Raw genomic sequence first — 20,484 nt, forward strand, 5'->3', positions numbered from 1 at the left:
AAGAGCGCAAACTTAGAAATTCATGTAATCGCCTACTTAAGGGTTTAGGTATTCTACATTCATTGTATGTTACGTTATGAAGACTTCCTTTTTTTTTTAAACTGACGCTATAGGCAATGGATAGCAGACTAACAAGCGTTGTTGCGATCTTTAGTTCGAAGGCTGGTTTGATGCATCTGTCCACACTATTCAGTGCAAGCCTCTTCAGCTCCGAATAACTACTGCGACCTACGTCATTCTGAACCTGCCTACTGTATTTATCTCTTTGATGTTGTAAACTGTACAAAAATTTGTAAATTGCAACAGCTAATATAAAACAACTAACAAAAAAAGAAAGAAAACAAGAGAAACCAGAATAAGCAGGTGATATGACATTAGGCAAGAGTAGCATACGTGTTAGCGGCTACGTTGAGAATGGTAGAACACGCGCAGCCTTGTGTTCACTGTAGCGGGTTGGGTACAAGCACGTGATGTCTATTTCCGGTCCTAAACGTTAGTTCAACCTGGCGTTTTACTGCGTGAGACAGTCCCACTCCATTTAGCCTTTACATAGCCACCTGTTATGGGCTATGTGCAACATTGGCGATAGTCGCCAATGTTTTAATATTTTTGATTAAGACTCCGCTGTCCATAGCGGAGCAGCCACTACAGTTCTTTAGAGTTCAAAATATAAGTAATTGTCTCATTTCTAGCTTCTAAATTATACGCTAACCTGAGTTTATCGATTGCTAACCAAAGATCAAGTTTTGTATTGTCTGGCGCAAACATAGTATTTACATCTTTCATGTTGATGATCTCAGTAATGCGTGTGTTTAGATGTGGCGGGAAAAGGTAGTGAAAGCAAAATGTCTCAAAAATCAATAACGTAAGTACGTTGCATAAATAAATATTTATCACACTTTTTAGTGGTGTTTTTCACATATGTGACATTGTAGATTAGTATTGTTGATGCTTAGCTTGATCAGTGTTTGATATTTCATTGTGCCAGTAAGGCTGTTCGTGAAATTGTTTTCTTGACATACACGATATTTGTCCCGATATAGAAGAATGTTCGATACGAGTCTTATGCTTTGACTAGTGACGTAGGAAACATGTGACAAGCTCCGTAAACAATACGGCGACAGTAACGTGTTGTTAATGACGATTTTTTAAAGGGGGTTAAAGTGCATACCACCACAAGTAGGTTTTTTGTAGTATCATTTTCGTTGACTTCGGCAACTCTCAACCAAACTGTTACCTTCCATTCTAACCGGGACCTCCGGCAACGTTACAGATCAGTCTGTCAAGACAACCAGTTATTTTAACCTAAGTTTTTCGTTGAGAGTAGTGTGTGTTTTCCTGTGCAGAGGTTTGCATACTGTTTGGGGTGTCATGATTATGTATGTGTGATACGTTCAAATATTCACTTCTTCGTAGTGTAATACAATCGTTCGTATGGCCAATGATATATATTGTTGAAACACCGTTTGCGGGTTTCGGATATTCAACAGCGGGAGTGTTAGCTCCTTTGTTGATTGAATTCAGCCTTGTACTTTTGTATACAAGATACTTGGTGCGTTTGTATTTAGGGAGATACAGTCAGTCCTAATTATGTCAGTTATAAACCGTTTTCGTTAAATGTACCTTAGCTTCACTAAATTTTTCTAACGCTTACCACTTGTTTTGTGTTTGGAAATTTGTAGGCACAGTATCAAGATTAAAATACTGTAATTTTCATCTACCATTGCGTTACTACTTATAGTATTGAGCCTATATGCAACAGAGGCTTCGTTGATATTTGTAGTCTGTCATTATTGAAAATTCCAACACAGAAGTCTGTAGACATACTATTTACCACGAATGTTCAAAAGCCGTGGACCAAGCTGGATTCCAAGGTCAGTCAGTATCGCGGATTAGCATTCACCTCAGTGTTGAAGATAACAAGATCAACTCTTCAACAGAGGCCAACGGAAGCGTCCGATTCCACGCGTCTGCTTTGCCCCATGACGTAAGGGTGTTGTGTGTGACGTCATTACGGCGCGCGCGCGCGAGAATTTGTTGGTGGTAAATTTTTTTGGGACTCTTTTACTCGGGTTGTAATGTTTTGTGTATTGAAAGTGTTTTAATTTACGCAGGGATGTTTGACTTTTGAATTTTTGAGGTGTTGTGATTTTGGTTCTGTTTTACGTAGTTGTAGGTGTTGGTTTCTTCAAATCAATAGTTATGGATGACCTATATAGGTCAAGGGAAATGACCGATTGCAGTTTGCATAGTTTTATGTGTAAGTATTGGCGTTTTGGTATCATCAGCTGTGGTCAAGGGAAATGTCTGATTCAGATTTGCATAGTTTTTCCTGCAGGCGTTGGTGTTTTGGTAACATCAGCTGCGGTTGACCTATATAGGCCAAGGGAAGTGTGTGATTCCTGTAGGTTTTCTAATAATTTTTTTTTCGCCATTTTGTATGTTTTGGGATCGTGGTGTGTTTTTCTTTACTGTTATATTTAGCTTGTCCCCTCCCAAAAAACCCCAATTTCCCGCAGTTATCCCGTTAGTTTGATTGTATTTTTGGAGGGAGATGTTATTGTCTTATTTGTACATATTATCGTGTTTTTGCTGTGTGTGTGTAGTGACATCATAGGCACCATATTAGAGGCGCTTGGAATAGGCTAGCTATTTCCACCATATTCATGACGTTGTGGGTCAAAGCAGACGGGTGGAATCGGACACTTCCGTAATTCCCTGCTGAGCAGATCCACACTATTGCCTAGTAAACATGAGGGCAGGTGTGAGCTGCAAAGTAGTCATATAGATGTAAATGCATTGAAGACTGACTGACAAATATAATTGAGTAATTTGGAAGTGATTGTAGCATCTGATGTACTTCAAGGAAGGAGATAGGACCCTTCTGTGAGGTCAGTGGATGCATCATTGGCAGTGTTTGTAGTTCAGGGTGTAAGGTTTGTAAGTGAGTTATAAATTAATTTTTTTTGTTTACATGTTTAGCGTTTTTGTTAGGTGTTAGTTTGGCGTCTTTGTTAGTGGAGGGAGGGATGTTGATGCCAGGCAGATTTATTTAAAGAATTTTATGGAATTGTATCGTTTCAATGAATGAGAGAAAAAGTGAAAACAACCAGCCTTGCTTCTGGTGTTCCAGCGAAGCTGTGAAGTCTGTAGTAGTGTGGCCGTGGACTTCTGGTTTGGAGGTAACTGTTATGCCCAAATGAGAGTTTGATGACTTGATAAAATTGTGCCACAGCATTGAGCAATTGTGTGGTATTCACAAAATTTTTTTGGGAATAAGTGATGTTATGTCCAGATAGAATAAACTTTGCTGCTGAGACTTCCGAAATTCTCATATCACACTTCGAGAAATCCCCCTCCTCCCTCTCCCGCAAATGAGAATATCGAGAGATTATTGATAACTTGTGGCATTTAGAAAAAAGTGCCAGAGTTTGCAGCACAATCGGACAACTATGAAACTCATGTAATATGCTTTACCAAGATTTAATCCAAAATCAGACATTGTTGGGAATGTGACCTTTCGGGCAAAGCTACTTGTACACATAAGATAAAGTCTCCATTGGGTAGCAGTTGTGGGAATTACTGGAGGCTGGGATTCCACCCATTTGCTTTGAGCAATGATGTCATCACCATGCCGAACACCCATTTCGAGTGTGTCCAACTTGCTTGCGAAAACATCAGTCATAACACCTGCAGAAATACAAATACCAATTGAACCATCAATAAAATTAGCAGGGCATCTGCAGAGCAAAAGGGGGTTTGGGTGTAGACAAACTAAAAATTCAATAATAAAAACAACAACACTCTTAAGACACAGCACTCAGGAAGGGGCACACTCAAAAGCACTGAAAAATGAAATCCAACAAAACGCTCAATAAGATCAAGGTATCCAAATCTCCAGTTAACCTACACTGAAGTGCCAAAGAAACTGGTATGGGCATGCACATTCAAATACAGACATATGTAAACAGGCAGAATACTGTGCTGGGCCCAGCGGCACCTACATAAGACAAGTGTCTGATGCAGTTGTTAGATCGGTTACTGCTGCTACAGGGCAGGTTATCAAGAATAAAGTGAGTTTGAATGTGGTGTTATAGTCAGCGCACGGGCGGTGGGACACACTGTCTCCAAGGTATCGATGAAAAGGGGATTTTCCCATACGACTGTTTGACAAATGTATTGTGAATATCAGGAGTCTCGTAAAAAATCAAATTTCCGATATCACTGCGGCTGGTAAAAGATCCTACAAGAAGGGGACCATCGATGACTGAAGAGAATCATTCAGTGTGACAAAAGTGCAACCCTTCCACAAATTGCTGCAGATTTCATTGCTGGGCCATCCACAACTGTCATGGTGTGAACCATTCAATGAAACATCGTCGATATAAGCTTTCAGAGCCGAAGGCCCACTCGTGTACCCTTGATGACTGTATGACATAAAGCTTTATGCCTCGCCTGTGCCCGTCAGCACCGATGTTGAACTGTTAATGAGTGGAAACATGTTGCATGCTTGGATGAGTCTCATTTCAGATTGTGTCGAACGGATGGACGTGTACGGGTATGGAGACAATGCATAAATCCCTGGACCTTGCATATCAGCATGGGCTGTTCAAGCTGCTGGAGTCTCTGCAGTGGTGTGGGGTGTTTGCAGTTGGAGTGACATGGGACCCTAGGTACATCTAGATACGACTCTGACAGGGGGCACGTACTTAAGATCGTGTCTGGTCACCTGCATCCATTCGTATCCATTGTGCGTTCCAATGGATTTGGGCAATTCCAACCAGACAATTTGACACCCCCACATGTCCAGAATTGCTACAGAGTGGCTTCTGGTACACTTTAAACACTTCGCTGGGTACCAAACTCCGCAGACATGAACATTATTGAGCACATCCGGTCTGCCTTGCAACGTGCTGTTCAGAAGAGATCTCCACCCCCTCGTACTCTTATGGATTTATGGTCAGCTTTGCAGGATTCATGGTGTCAGTTCCCTCCAGTACTACTTCAGACATTAGTTGAGTCCATGCCATGTCGTGTTGTGGCACATCTGCATGCTCGCAGGGGCCCTATACAATATTAGGTGGGTGTATCAGTTTCTCTGGCTCTTCAGTGTACGTGACTCAACCCTAGACCACAGTACCAGTAACCACCATTACAACTACTAGAGCTGAACATATCATACCTCAATCCTAGATCAAGATACCAATTTGTGGTGTCAGAGGCTTTTGTGTTGCTTGCTGCAGTAGTTTGTGTATTTGCGATGAATGATGGGGAGTGAACATGACAAATGAGGAGTCAGTTAGGATGAGCCGGGATCCCATGAGAAAATAGTTTTTGATAACTGTCGTAAGTGGACTAGTGTTTTTTAATTAAATTGTGGAAGAAGGTAGATGATAAGTGTTACATGTTTGATATATTAATAAACATTGATCCATCTACCTTCTCCCATGCTTTAATTAAAAATAGTGATCCACTACACAGTGGTTATGCGGGCACCTAAGAGTGCAGGTTAAGTTTTGCAACATAATCTGCTTTATATGACAACAGTCTGTACAATATATTCCATTGCGACAACACATACTTTGGTACACTCCGCCACATGACGACTGTAGTGTATTAAATGGAACACAATAATATACCTCGTGAACAAACTGCCATCACATGATTAGACCGCTAGAGCATGTCATCTCTTGATACCCTGTGCCCTCCGCAAAAACATTTCGCTTCGACTCCGAAACAAATACACTGTGGCTCGATGGTGACACACAACACATCGAGGCGTAGTGCAACTGTGTCACAAGTTAAAGCAGACCCGTGGTATCTTACAACCATTTATCGTGATTCAGCTGTAACGACAATGGACGCAAAGATAAAAAGGGCAAGAATGGTAAACAGAAAAGTCAACATATTCACAGAATGGATAAGGAAGGGTTATAACATTTTCTAATGGGAATATCGAATCATTTGTTTTGGATAGAAAACTTGTGGATGTATGACTCAAATTCAAATGAATAGTTGACAGGTGTGCTCCATGGGAAGGTAATGGGACCATTGTTTTTCATGTTACATATACTAATAAATCAGTCACGATTTCATATTTTTAACTGATGAAATTCAGCTGAGTAACTGTAGTAGCCCATTAGATCATGAAAACATCAACATAGTTGAAGACTGGCAACTAGCTGTTAATGTAGAGAAGTGCAAATTGTCAAATCCACAAAATGCAATAGTATGGCTTTCTGTGATTACAGGATTAATGAGTCGTAACTAGAGACCCCACTACAGCTCATTGGTCAATGTTTAGCCAATGCCATTCCTCCCACTCCTCTCAAAACAGTGCCTCGCTGATCCAGAGTAAACTGTGGCTTTCTTGTGTGGTCAGTGATCCTTCTTATCGTGGCGATGATACATGCTCCCATTCTAGTCATGTTGTCATGTCCTTATGATCACTGTGACACACAGATGGGGTTATCTCCATGGTGGCATTGCTATTGACAGGATGATCTTCATATTCCCTCTTATCATTAATCTGCACCTAATATAATGGGGGTGATATCTCTGTGCTTGTGTGTCCTTGTTGTAGGATCATTCTCAACTTCATAAGTGATGCTTGACGAGCGACATATAATTTTGTGAGGACTATAAATATTTTTCTAATTCTTTTACCTTTTAGGGGGGCTTAAATTTACTGGGTTGTAGCTTATTGGTTAGTCTTTGGCTTTATAACATTCATGTCCTTATCCTGCCATTGCAGTTGTAGTGATGAGCTGTTTGATGCATTAATACTCAGCATCGTCCGTTTTGAACAATTGTTCTTTCAGCTTCTCGCCCATAGTTTGCGAAACGTGGCATGAAACCTATAGTGACTTCTTTGCTGTGTTGTATATGAATGCATGATGGGTAGTACCTTGCCCTGTATATTATGATATCATTGTACATGAAGCACATATATATCATTTTATTAAAATTTTCCATGTGGCTACTTGCCTTTTGGTGGTTGACTGTTGTCATTCTGTGGATGATGTTGCACTGTGAAGCCATTTATGACACCAATTTTGACAGAAACACTTTTGTTTGTTCGGATATACAGTTTCTTTTGTTCAGCAGTCAGTACAGCCTTGATGATAGTGTAGCAAGTGAGGCAGTTGGTGAACACAATGCGCCTTCTATTCTCATGATTATATCTAGGCTGTTCCCAAATCCTGGATGGTTTGATTTTGGAGCATTGTGAAAATACGACAGTGTGGCTGGTTGTAAAGGAACTGGGGTAATGAGCAGCTATTTCCATCACATTCGGTCATAATCCAATGTATACGATGTTCCATATATTAGTCTGAATTCAGATTTGACTGCTTCTTCATTTCAAGGCACCTGTGGGCTTCAGTTATGCCGGACCTTCCATTGTTCGGCTGTAGCAGTTGTTGGCGAGTAGGATATCACCAGTGCTGTAAGTTTTGTCCAGTGAATCAGGCAGTTGAAATCCTTGTGTTTGTTTCCCTTTCATTGTACTACTATGGCTTCATGCTCCTGAAGCTTCAAAGTTCATGTTGCCAGTCATCCTGATGATGTTAACCATCACAAAGAACTGTGGTCAGCTACAACAGTGAATGGGCTGCTATATAAATAGGGTTGAAACTTATTCATTGCCAACTGCAATGTCAGTTGTAGAGTAACTCTTTGTGGACTAGCAGAGTACTCTGGATGCTAAAACAATGAATCACTTTTTTTACCAAAACTGAGTACCCGAGTAGATGATGACACATTTACCACGATGAAACCATTATTTTTTGTGGAACAGGTTGAAGATAAATGTGAGTAAGTTGAATCATAGGTGAAAAAAGTGCACAATGGATTGCTGGTGAGTAATCCCATCTCCGCTGTACAGTCTACAGTTCTTCAGACTTGTGAGCGTCTGGGTAACATACCAGTGACCATTGCTTGACATAAAACTTGTGTTATGGTCGAAGGAGTCATCTTTCAGAGACCTTACACTCCAGACAGATGAGGAGCTACAAGCTAATCTCCAATGGTGAGGTGTATATTTTGTCTGGTGCATACAAAAAGATCCCACAGGTGATGAAACAGATACAGGCACTTTCTTTGAAGGAAATGGCCTCCCATAAAAAGTTAAAGCCATGGTGTACAGGTGTGACGTGAAACCTTACATCCCATGACCCATAAGGCGTTTCCAATGTTCATGCTTTGGTCATACATCATCCTGCTGTGCCATGGATCATAAGTGTGGGAACTGTGGACCATCACTCCTTACACACAACCACCTTAGGTGTCAGTTGAAAGGAACACCACCCTTCAGATGCATCAGTTTGCATAGTCTTAAAGAAAAAAGGAAGGGACAGGAATATAAATCTATTGAATACATGTCATATATTGACATGTGAAAAAAATATATGAATGCTTTCACCCTGTTGACATGACACTCAATTATGCAGAAGTCACCGCCATTATCCCCCCACCTCAGTTTTTTCCAAACCAGGTTTCCCATTGCCCTCTTGTTTGATGATTCCTGCAGCATCGTCTTTGGGAACCAATTCCTACACCCTACCATAGATCAGCTTCCTCCTCTGACATCTACCAGTGACAGGGCTTCATCTTGGGATCCCTCTCACTGGAAACCAACAGATCAGAGGCCAGACACCAGCTAATCGCTTAAGGAGCTACTGCCTTTAGGTCCAGAGCTGCACAGCCTTCTTCCATTCCCATACCCACTGCAAAAAGGCCCTTGAAAGAATCTTGGCCACCAATATTGCAAAGAAGGGAGTTGAGGAGGATGAAAACAACATCAAATGGGACACAGCTACTCGTGTGACCTTGGAGGCACCAGATACCCCCAATACAGTTGCATTATGAACCAATGTTCATTGATGTGGTATCATCCCCACTGGTGACAGGCAATGATCCTAAAAGAGGCCTGACCAGTCCTGCTCATCCCTTCACCCCTAACCTGGACACCCACATGATCATTCAATGCAACTTTAACATACATTACTGCCACATTCTGGAACAATACATTATTTCCTTTTAACTGTAGTTTGCATTGCTCTGCAAGAAAAGTACTTCACTGATGACTATCCCCCAATGCTCCATGGTTATTATGCATCTGTTGGAACTGTGCTGACCCCAAGATTCGCCTGGAGGGGTCTGTACATTGGTTTGCACAGATGTCATCAGTGAGTGGATTCCCATGTCTACCAAGTTTGAACACCCCCAGGGGGCACATGGTCCTTTCGTGAATATATGCATTGTGAGTACGGGCCCCTGAGCTATTGCAGCCTTCCTTCCTTTCCCAGGCTGTGTTTCCTTTCCCTTCCCCTCCTTTCCTGTCCTTGCTCCTTCCCCTCTGCCCTCTCCTCTCCCTCTCTTGGTGTCCTTGTTTATGTTGACCTTGCTATCCTCCTGGTTATGTTGGCTTTGCGATTTGGTTTTGTTGAGTAATTACCTCATCCTTTTGGCATCCTCTGGCCCCCTCTGGGGAACTCCATTACTAAATTTCTATTCCATAGTGTGAGCCATTTGGACAGTAGCACCTTATCTAGTGTCTCCGGTGTGTGCCCTCCTAGTTCCTTCCATCTTTTCTTTCAAGTTGTTGTCTGATGCTAGGGTACATAGCCAGCATGGTAGCAAGCTCGTGTGATGGGGTCACTATGTACCCTTTTGTTTGAGCCCCCTGAACACACAGGGATCACACTTCTGATACCTGAGCTGTGACCTACTAGGAGTGGTTGCTTGTCATCCTGGAGCATCGGAACTCCCGGCAATGGCCGCCGTGCCAGATGGCCCTTGCTGTGGCTCGGTGGTACCCGTAGGGAGAGCCCCTGATCGGAGTGGGTGGTATTGACGTGGATGCCATGCAAATGGAATGCATACAGGTCCAGAACTCTGGCCGTTCTTCTACAGCCGTCTCTTTGAATGGAACTGATTCTTTTAGTGCTGCTTCTCCTGCTCCTTCAGCCTTCCCTTAAGTGGCTACCCCCTGGGAGGAGGGTCAGGCTCATTGGCTAGGGGTGAAACCTTTCCCCCGCTATCTGGTTTCCACCAGGACTGATGAGGATACATTCACCAATACCAAGCCTTTAATTTTTGTGGAACACATTGAAGGCAAGTTTCGCGAAGTGGACACTCTGACCAAGGTGCGGTCGGGTTCGTTGTTGATCAAAGCTGCTTCAGCTGCCGAGTCTGTGGTCCTTCGTGCCTGTGACCATCTTGGCACAATTCCTGTGTTCATTACCCCCCACCAGTCTTTGAATGTGGTTCGAGGCGTAAATTTTCACAGAGACCTCATCCTTCAAACTGATAAGTAACTTAGGGACAATCTAGGACGGCGGGGTGTTCACTTTGTTCGGTGTGTTCGGAAGGGCCCGAAGGACACATTGATACTGGTGCCTTTATCCAGGCCTTTGAAGGGGATACTCTCCCTGAGAAGGTCAAGATTATCATTTATTGATGTGACCTGAAGCCTACATCCCACCACCTAAGAGATGTTTTAAGTGTTTGCAGTTTGGACACACGTCTTCCTACTTTTCGCAGACCCCTCTCTGTGGTGACTGTGGGTGTCCACTCAATGAGGGGAGTTCCTGTGTCCCCCCTCCTGTGTGTTTTAATTGTCATGGCAATCATTCTCCATGTTCACCGGATTGCCCGGCTTATAAGACGGAAAAGAAGATACAGGAGTATAAGTCCCTTGATCGTCTAACCTACACTGTGGCTCGTAAGAAGCATGCCCATCTTCATCCTCTGTCAATGACGTCTAGCTATGCTTTAATTACATCTTCACCCCTTCCTCCCCTTCCTTACCCCAGTCCCGAACCCCTCTCCTTGCCCCCTCCCCTGCGGTTCCCACACCCTCCCCTCAGGGTGCCGCTCCCCCTCCCCAGCCGGAGAAGTGTCCCACTTCTTCGGCGTCTGCCAGTCAAGGGCGCCCCTCCCGGGACCCCTCTTCCCGGCACCTTCCAGACCGAAGGTCTGCTGCCACACAACGACCACGAGAACCACGGTCTGTGGCCCCTGTGTTGCTCACTCTCTTTTTGATCCAGATCTTGCTGCAGCTGGCTCCATTTTGCAGTGCAGCCCTCCTCGATCTCAAACAGAAAAGAAGAAATAACATAAGTCCCAGGACAAGGAGCCTCTGGTGTCGCCAGAGCTCCTGTCTCCACCTTCGCAACCTTACTCTGACCTGTTGTTCATGGATGTCAGCCCCTCCTTGTCGGTGACGGATGGTGACCTCGTGGCATGACTGGCTTTAGCCTGTTCACTTCCCATTTGAATCATCATTCTGTTCTTATCCAATGGAATTGTAATGGATATTACTGTCACCTTCCAGAGTTGAAGTCCCTCATTTTGTTTTACTCTGCATCTTGTGTGGTTCTACAGGAATCTCATTTTACTGATCCGACCCTCAGTGGGTTCTGTGCTTTCTGCCAAAATCGGGTCGGCCCCGTGTGGCCGGCGTTTGTATGTTGGTCTGTCTGGACATTGCTAGCACATGGATTCCTCTTCAAACAACACTGGAAGTGGTTGCTGTTAGGGTCCATCTGGACTCTGGGGTCACAGTTTGTGATCTTTATCTCCCTCCTGACAGGACTCTTACACCTGCTGCCTTAACTGCGCTCCTTCAGCAACTTCCCCCTCCCCTCCTCCTTCTTGGGGATTTTAATGCTCATGACCCCTTGTGGGGCAGTGTATTTCCATGTAGTCGGTGTCTTACCATAGACCAGTTTCTTGCAGACTATGACTTGTGCCTTCTTAATGATGGCTCCCCTACCCATTTCCCTGCCGGTCATGGTACCTTTTCTGCCATTGATCTTTCTCTTTCTTCTCCCTCCCTCCTCCCTTCATTACACTGGTCGCCACACGACGACCTTTGCGATAGTGACCATTTCCCGTTGATTCTCTCGCTACCTTCCCGCACCCTGATGGACAGGTTACCTCGTTCAACTTTCGAACGCGCCGTTGGCCTCTATATATTGCAGAGGTTGTTTTTTCTCCCTCTTTGTCGGGTTGTATTGATGATGTCCTATGTGACATGTCTGCTGCGATTGTTCGTGCTGCTAGCCTTGCTATCCCACACTCATCTGGGCCATTTTGCCGCCGGCAAGTCCCGTGGTGGAGTACAGCCATTGCCATTGCAATCCGTGATTGCCGTCGAGCTTCGCGACACCTTAAGAGGCACCATTCTGCTGTCAATCATATTACCTTTAAATGCCTTCGCTCCAAAGCTTGTTACTTAATCACATGGAGCAAACAGGTGTGTTGGGAATGCTTTGTCCCTCTGTCACAGGTATCGGCTACACTTCGCTCTCTCCAAGGTTGCCATCAGCAGGTTATTACCCTCCCAGGCCTTGCCCTCCCGGATGGCCTTTGCATGGGCCCGTTGATTCTCACGAAACAGCTTGCGACCCATTTTGCAACAGCATCAGCATCAACCTCCTATCCGGCTGCTTTCCTTCACTAGAAACAGCAAGCCGAAGCTTCCACCTTGTGTTTTACCACTTGTCAGTGAGAATCTTACAATGAACCTTTTACTGAATGGGAACTTCTTTCTGCACTTTCATCTTATCATGATACGGCCCCTGGCCCAGACTCCATTCATAACCAATTGCTTCGGCATTTCAGTGCTCCACAACGACAACATTTTCTCTGGGTGCATAACCGTATTTGCCTCCAGTGTGACTTCCACTGGAGGGATAGCATTGTGGTTCCCGTACTTAAGCTTGGTAAGAACCCCGTTTGTCAAAAGCTATCGGCCAATTAGTCTGACAAATGTTGGTTGCAAGTTACTTGAATGGATGGTTGCCCATTGGCACAATTGGGTCCTCTATTGTCCCCTTACCAGTGTGGCTTCCGAGAGGGACGGCTTCCGATGGATCATTTACTTCACTTGGAATCTGCAGTTCAGCAGGCTTTTTCCTAGCGCTGCCATTTGGTTGCAGTATTTTTCGACCTTTGCAAGGCGTATGACACGGCTAGCCGCCCTCATATCTTTCTTACACTTCATGAGTGGGGTCTTCGGGGCCCACTCCCGATTTTTATTCGCCAGTTCCAGTTCCATCTGTCGTTCAGGGTTGGGGTTGGTACTGTTTTTAGTTCTCCATGGCCCCAGGATAATGGCATCCCACAAGGTTCCCTGCTGAGTGTATTTATTTTCCTCATTGCTATAGATGGACTTGTGGCCTCTGTTGGTCCTTTGGTCACCCCTGCTCTGTATGTGGATGGTTTCTGCATTTGGGTTAATTCCTCTTCGATGGCCTCTGCAGAGTGGCAGCTCCAGGGTGCTTTATGGCGTGCCTCTGCATGGACCCTCTGACACGGGTTTCAATTCTCTCCTTTAAAATTGCGGGTGGTCCACTTCTGTCGCCGTACTACAGTCCACCCCGATCCGGAGCTCTATCTCAATGCACAACGATTACCTGTGGTACCACAGTTTCGTTTCATGTGTCTTTTTTTCGGCAACAAGCTCACTTGGTTGCCTCATATCAGACTTCCTGAAGGTAGGATGTTTCCGTAACTCAGTGTCCTTTGCTTCCTTGCCCACACCTCTTGGGGTGTGGATCGTTCCATTCTTCTCCGCTTTTTTGGGCTTTAGTGCTGTCTCACGTGGATTATGGTTGTCAGGTTTATGGTTTGGCTGCTCCTTCCACACTGCACATCCTGGATCCGATACACCATCGTGGTATCCGTTTGGTCACTGGTGCCTTCTCTACTAGCCCTGTTGATATTCTCCTGGTTGAAGCTGGGATCCCCCCCCCCCCACCCTTCTATTTGGCGGTCCCAGCTTCTGGTTTCTTACGCAATCGCTGTCTGTTCCTCTCCCACTCATACTTCCTATTCTATCCTGTTCCCAGACCAAGGATGTCGCCCACCTCATTCCCGCCCTTGGGCGGGTTTACCGGTTGGGCTCCGCCTTGTGTCTCTTCCCGTGATTTTCAGCTTGCTTTGTCCTGTCTCCCACGTTCCCTCCCCAACACCCCCCTTGGTTCATTCCTCAGCCCCGGATTCGGTTGGATCTCCACTGAGGTCCGAAAGATTACGTTTCCCCGATGGTGTTCTGCCCCCCCCCCCCCCCCCTACCCCCAGCCGAATTTTTTCGAGTTTTGGGATGCTGTTGTTTTTTTTACACTGGTGGCTCTAAATCTGCTGATCGTGCGGGATATGCCTTCACACACATTTTTTTTAGCCTCTTACCTTTTGTCGTTATGACACTTCTGAGATGTAAATCCGTCCTAATGGACCACCTTTGAAACAAGGGACTGATGACCTTGCTGTTTGGTCCCTTCAACCCTAATCAACAAACCAACCAAGTTTGAAGTAATAGCATTGCAGTTTTGAATGACCCCAGTAACCACCATTTGTAACAGACAAGCTACTTACTTACATTGAGTTGAGCACCTTAATCCAACAGTTCCCTCCCCCTTCTCTTTTCTCCTACTTGGAGATGGGTACTTAAGTGTGCACTACCGCACTTGACAATCATTGTGACAGTGATTACTTTCTGGTGATCCTATTGCTTCCTTGACACTGCCCGCTGGACCAGTTACTACATTTGGTACTTAAAGAGTCAACTGGCTATTGTATGCCTCTGCTGTTACCTTCACCGCTTTCTCTGTCAACCAGCTAGTGTGTCAGTAGAATGGCATGCCACCGGGTATAATCTAAAATATCAGTCTTCTAAAGTACTGACAGTATTTTGGCACAATGTAAATACCTTTTTATTGTTACTTATATGTGGATTGTTTATTAGCTTTTATCTTCCACCCTTGTCTGTTACTATTGATTGTTAATTGCAGCCAATGTTTAAGGAGCTAGAGGAATGAGCAGGTCAGGTGCTATAAGTTTTGCTTCTTTACTGAGACATCTGTGTGTATACATTTTATTGTGTTCCCCTACTATATACATTTATTTGTACCATGAATTTTCATTTGTTCATATAATGGGCCTAAACAGGGGTAACGTGTGTCCCATATGTTTTTTCTCATCATGTGTTTGGAAGCCAAGGTACATTAACAGTTGACAGGACAGAGATTTCTGTTGGCATCAGGGTTGCTCATTCATCCTTAATTCTACATGATAAGCCATGTTCAACTGCATTGGCATTTTAAACTCGGGTCAACTGAACCTAATGGTACTGGATGCCAGCCTCTACGTCTACATACATAATCCACAAGCCAGTGTAAGGTGCATAGCAGAGGGTACTTTGTAGCACTACTAATCATTTTAATAATTTCTTTTTCCTTTCCACTCACAAAAGAGGAAGTAAAAAATGACAGTAGAGTCATTCTGCAGTCAGAGCCTGAAAACGCCAGCACTCTAAATTTTGTCAGTATTGTTTCACGAAAGAAACGTCTCCCCTCCAGGGGTTCCCATTTGAGTTCATGAAGCACCTCCACTATACTTGCATGTTGATTGAACCCACCAGTAAAAAATCTAGCAGCACACATCTGAATAGCATTGCTGTCTTCATTTAATTCAACCTGATATCGATCCCAAATGCTTCAGCAGTACTGAAGAGTGGGTTGCACAAATGTTCAATACATAATTTTCTTTATACATGAGCTACATTTTCGTCAAATTCTCCCAATAAACTGAAGTTGAGCATTCGCCTTCTATGTTGCTGTGCTTGTGCGCTTGTTCCATTTCATATCGCTTTGCAACATTAGGCCTAAATATTTAATCAACATGACAGTGTCAAGCAGCACACCATTAATACTGTATTCAAACATTACAGAATTGTTTTTCCTACTCATATTTGTTGAATCTGCAGCTTGTGGTCGTCTTCTGACTTCTGGAGCACGGGGTCCCGGGTTCGATTCCCGGCGGGGTCAGGGATTTTCACCTCCCTCGAGATGACTGGGTGTTTGTGCTGTTCTCATCATTTCATCATCATTCATGAAAGTGGTGAGACTGGACTGAGCAAAGGTTGGGAATTTGTACGGGCACTGATAACCACGCAGTTGAGTGTCCCACAAACCAAACGTCGTCATCATCATCATCATCATCATAATATTTGTTGACTTGTGTTTGCACAGTTAAGGGATACTGCCATTCATTGCATCAAATAGAAATGCTTGTCAGCCCTGTAATGTAATGGTTATTTGGCATGTGATGTCAGAGCACTGACAATATTTCTGTTACGTGTATATTAGTTTTTGAAATGTAGGCTGCTGTGACAGACCGATCTCCAGCATCGCTTGAGGTCTATATTCCATTTGACTGTCTTTCATTAGAAGGTTGCAGGTTGGTTAAGAGTTGGCGAAGCCAGTAAATGTGAATATGAGATTTTATATATGACGACTTACTGATCTGTAATGAAGGTGAAGGTGTAAGTTAGGTTGAAGGTGACAGTTTGGTTGTGATTTGATGCAGCAGTATCGAATGCTCCAGTTAATCCTTAAACTCCCTTCTGATTCCTCCATTTCATACACTTTAACAGTAGCAGTTTTGAAATTGCAGTATATTATAAATGAAAATTTGTGGTTATGTGGAGTTTGTTTTTGAAAGCATTTGGAATGTTCAGATAGTTGTCATTGTATGTAATGCTGATGATCATACCGAGTACTTGAATATGAAGCCATCATTGCTAGTCGTGCCTTGATGTCACACATGGACGACATTGTCAGAACTGTGTGCATAAAAGTAATCGATGTATTTTGTTGCCAAATTATTTTTGTGTACTTCCTCATTTTCTCACACTTCCATTTCGTATATACAAATTGATTTTAGTAAAATAAAACATCACATTGGATTGTTATGTGACTGCATACTGAAAATTGATATGAATAGTATTCATATTCAGTTTTATTCTTGGTGTGTGGATAAAATCTATTCTGAAAATTATTTATTGGATAGAGGGAGCTGAGGAGTGGAAAGATTTTGGTTTTCTTTTTAATTTTTTTCATTGGCACATTGAATTTCCTGAGCAAGTTGTTCAATATTGTTTTGTGTCATGTGTAATGATAATCATACTTTTTTGCGCTCTCATGTTAAATTTCTAATTATAAAATATCGTTTTTAAAACATATATTTTTAATGTGTGCAGTTTCTTTCAGAGATGAATGTCTATTAATACTGTAAACAACTTTTTACAGATCATTTTTCAAGGTCAAACCTCAACAGGTAGACAGTGAAAAACATGAAGACGTACCAGATGAAAAGAACTGGTATGTAATGGTATACACATTGTGGTATTAATAAACACATATGCAGTAAAGATGCAAAATTGTTTGAAATATGGAAGGAGAGTATACCAGCTACAACATATCTGTTGTGGGCAACACAGATTACTCTCAGCCTCCATTAAGCCATTCTGCAAATTTAATTTTAATTACAGTTTTGTAAACTGGAAATGTAGTTTGCAACATGTTGAAACAAAAATAATTTTTAATAATACAAATCGATATCTATGCATCTTCTTGCCCAGTGTCGAAGAAAAACCTGGAGACAATATTGACTCACCAGTAAAGGCAACAAGAACAAAGAAAAGATGTAGAATTGAGAGTGATAGTGAAGGTAGTGGAGGAGAAACTGAAGGGTAAGTGTTTCTGTTATTTATGATCTCTGTCATTTATGCTGAACTCATTTAAACTTATGTTTCCATAGACACTATTATTTTGTACTGTGAGATTTAGAAAATGGCATACAAAATTATTGTAGTTGTGGTTACACCAAATGTTGAAAGTTTCTTGATGGAAGCATGTAACTCTCCTATTCATATCATTGGTGTATTTATTCAGTCTGCCCCCCTCTGCGGGTTCGGGGGTTCGAATAGGCCCGCGGTATTCCTGCCTGTCGTAAGAGGCGACTAAAAGGAGTCTCAGCTGTTTCGGCCTTTAATGTGATTGTCCCCTAAGGGGTTTTAACACTCCATTTCCAAATTTTTCCGTTAGTGCGTACCATTTGGGGAAGGACGCCTTACGTGATGCATTCTATATCCATCTTACCCTAAGATCTGGCATATTCGTTTTTGTCATGGAGTTGGACTTATACTGAGCTTCCGGTCACATCGGCTGCAGTGTGTTCCGGGTAGCCTACATTCCCTCCATTGTGCACTTCCATTTTTGCTCCCTTTATTAATGGATATTCGACACCCGACAACCAGCACGGTAGCCAGTCCGGTATGGTGGGGTCGTCATGTATGCTCTTGGTGGTAGCTCCCTGACCACACAGGGATCGCACTGCTGATGCTTGAGCTGCTACCTCCCCATGTATGCCGAGGAGTAGATGCCTATCCCTCTGGGGCATCAGGACTCCCAGCAAAGGCCATCCTGCCTGGTGGTCTTTGCTGTGGCTGGGTGGCGCCTGTGGGGAGAGCCCCTGGTAGGAGTGGGTGGCATCAGGGCGGATGACCCGCAATGAAGTGTGGTACATCATCTCTCGCTGGTGGGCCTCCACCAGCAGTCTCTAAGCAATCGAGGTCTAACCTCAACGGGAAGAAATTTGATCCGAGATCATTTCCCTCCCTGGCCACTCCATAGGAGGAATGTATGGCTAAAGAAGGCAGTGCAGATTATTCACCCCGGTACCTAGTCTGTACGCGAGTTGATGGTGAATCATTTATGTCATCCAAGCCCCAGGTTTTTGTGAAGCATATAGAGGACAAGTTCGGGGAGGTGGAGGTATTGTCCAAAATGCGCTCTGGTTCAGTTCTAATCAAGACAGCATCCTCTGCCCAGTCACGGAGGTTGCTCACTTGCGATAAGTTAGGGGACGTTTCAGTTAGCATCACGCCCCATAAGAGTTTAGACATGGTCCAGGGTATTATATTCCACAGGGATCTTCTCCTGCAGTCGGACGATGAACTACGCGCTAACCTAGAACGACGAGGTGTTCACTTCGTCCGGCACGTCCATCAGGGTCCAAGGGATAATCAGGTAGCCACTGGTGCCTTCCCCCTATGAACCATGGACCTTGCTGTTGGTGGGGAGGCTTGCGTGCCTCAACGATACAGATAGACGTACCATAGGCGCAACCACAATGGAGGGGTATCTGTTGAGAGGACAGACAAACGTGTGGTTCCTGAAGAGGGGCAGCAGCCTTTTCAGTAGTTGCAGGGGCAACAGTCTGGATGATTGACTGGTCTGTCCTTGTAACATTAACCAAAACGGCCTTGCTGTGCTGGTACTGCGAACGGCTGAAAGCAAGGGGAAACTACAGCTGTAATTTTTCCCGAGGACATGCAGCTTTACTGTATGATTAAATGATGATGGCATCCTCTTGGGTAAAATATTCCGGAGGTAAAATAGTCCCCCATTCGGATCTCCGGGCGGGGACTACTCAAGAGGACATCGTTATCAGGAGAAAGAAAACTGGCGTTCTACTGATCAGAGCATGGAATGTCAGATCCCTTAATCGGGCAGGTAGATTAGAAATTTTAAAAAGGGAAATGGATAGATTAAAGTTAGATATAGTGGGAATTAGTGAAGTTCGGTGGCAAGAGGAACAAGACTTTTGGTCAGGTGAATACAGGGTTATGTGGCAGAATGAAAAAGACTTTTGTTCAGGTGAATACAGGGTTATAAATACAAAATCAAACAGGGGTAATGCAGGAGTAGGTTTAATAATGAATAAAAAATAGGAATGCGGGTAAGCTACTACAAACAGCATAGTGAACGCATTATTGTGGCCAAGATAGACATGAAGCCCACGCCTACTACAGTAGTACAAGTTTATATGCCAACTAGCTCTGCAGATGGTGAAGAAATTGATGAAATGTATGATGAGATAAAAGAAATTATCCATGTAGTGAAGGGAGATGAAAATTTAATAGTCATGGGTGACTGGAATTCGATAGTAGGAAAAGGAAGAGAAGGAAACGTAGTAGGTGAATATGGTTTGGGGGTAAGGAATGAAAGAGGAAGCCGCCTGGTAGAACTTTGCACAGAGCATAACTGAATCATAGCTAACACTTGGTTCAAGAATCGTGAAAGGAGGTTGTATACATGGAAGAACCCTGGAGGTACTAAAAGATTTCAGATAGATTATATAATGCTAAGACAGAAATTTAGGAACCAGATTTTAAATTGTAAGACACTCTGACCACAATCTATTGGTTATGAACTGTAGATTAAAACTGAAGAAACTGCATAAAGGTGGGAATTTAAGGAGATGGGACCTGGATAAACTGACTAAAACAGAGATTGTTCAGAGTTTCAGGGAGAGCATAAGGCAACAATTGACAGGAATGGGGGAAAGAAATACAGTATAAGAAGAATGGGTAGCTTTGAGGAATGAAATAGTGAAAGCAGCAGAGGATCAAGTAGGTAAAAAGACGAGGGCTAGTAGAAATTCTTGGGTAACAGAAGAGATACTGTATTTAGTTGATGAAAGGAGAAAATACAAAAATGCAGCAAGTGAAGCAGGCAAAAAGGAATACAAACGTCTCAAAAATGAGATTGACAGGAAGTGCAAAATGGCTAAGCAGGCATGGCTAGAGGACAAATGTAAGGATGTAGAGGCTTATCTCACGGGGGGTAA

General features: G+C 43.5%; 1 protein-coding gene across 2 annotated transcripts in view; it reads left to right on the forward strand.

Annotated features, from left to right (window-relative positions):
- The first annotated feature begins 792 nt into the window (after positions 1-792).
- Positions 793-20,484, forward strand: part of LOC126474215 (DNA ligase 1) — a 126,784-nt gene continuing 107,092 nt past the window's right edge. For both annotated transcript variants that reach the window (XM_050101682.1, XM_050101689.1), the window contains exons 1-3: positions 793-865; positions 17,100-17,171; positions 17,432-17,542. In XM_050101682.1, coding sequence (XP_049957639.1) covers positions 846-865; positions 17,100-17,171; positions 17,432-17,542 — 203 coding nt within the window. In that variant the 5' untranslated portion in view covers positions 793-845. The remainder of the gene's footprint in view (positions 866-17,099; positions 17,172-17,431; positions 17,543-20,484) is intronic.

The sequence above is a fragment of the Schistocerca serialis genome, chromosome 1, assembly GCF_023864345.2.
Source record: "Schistocerca serialis cubense isolate TAMUIC-IGC-003099 chromosome 1, iqSchSeri2.2, whole genome shotgun sequence".
In the NCBI taxonomy this organism is placed as follows: Eukaryota; Metazoa; Arthropoda; class Insecta; order Orthoptera; family Acrididae; genus Schistocerca; species Schistocerca serialis.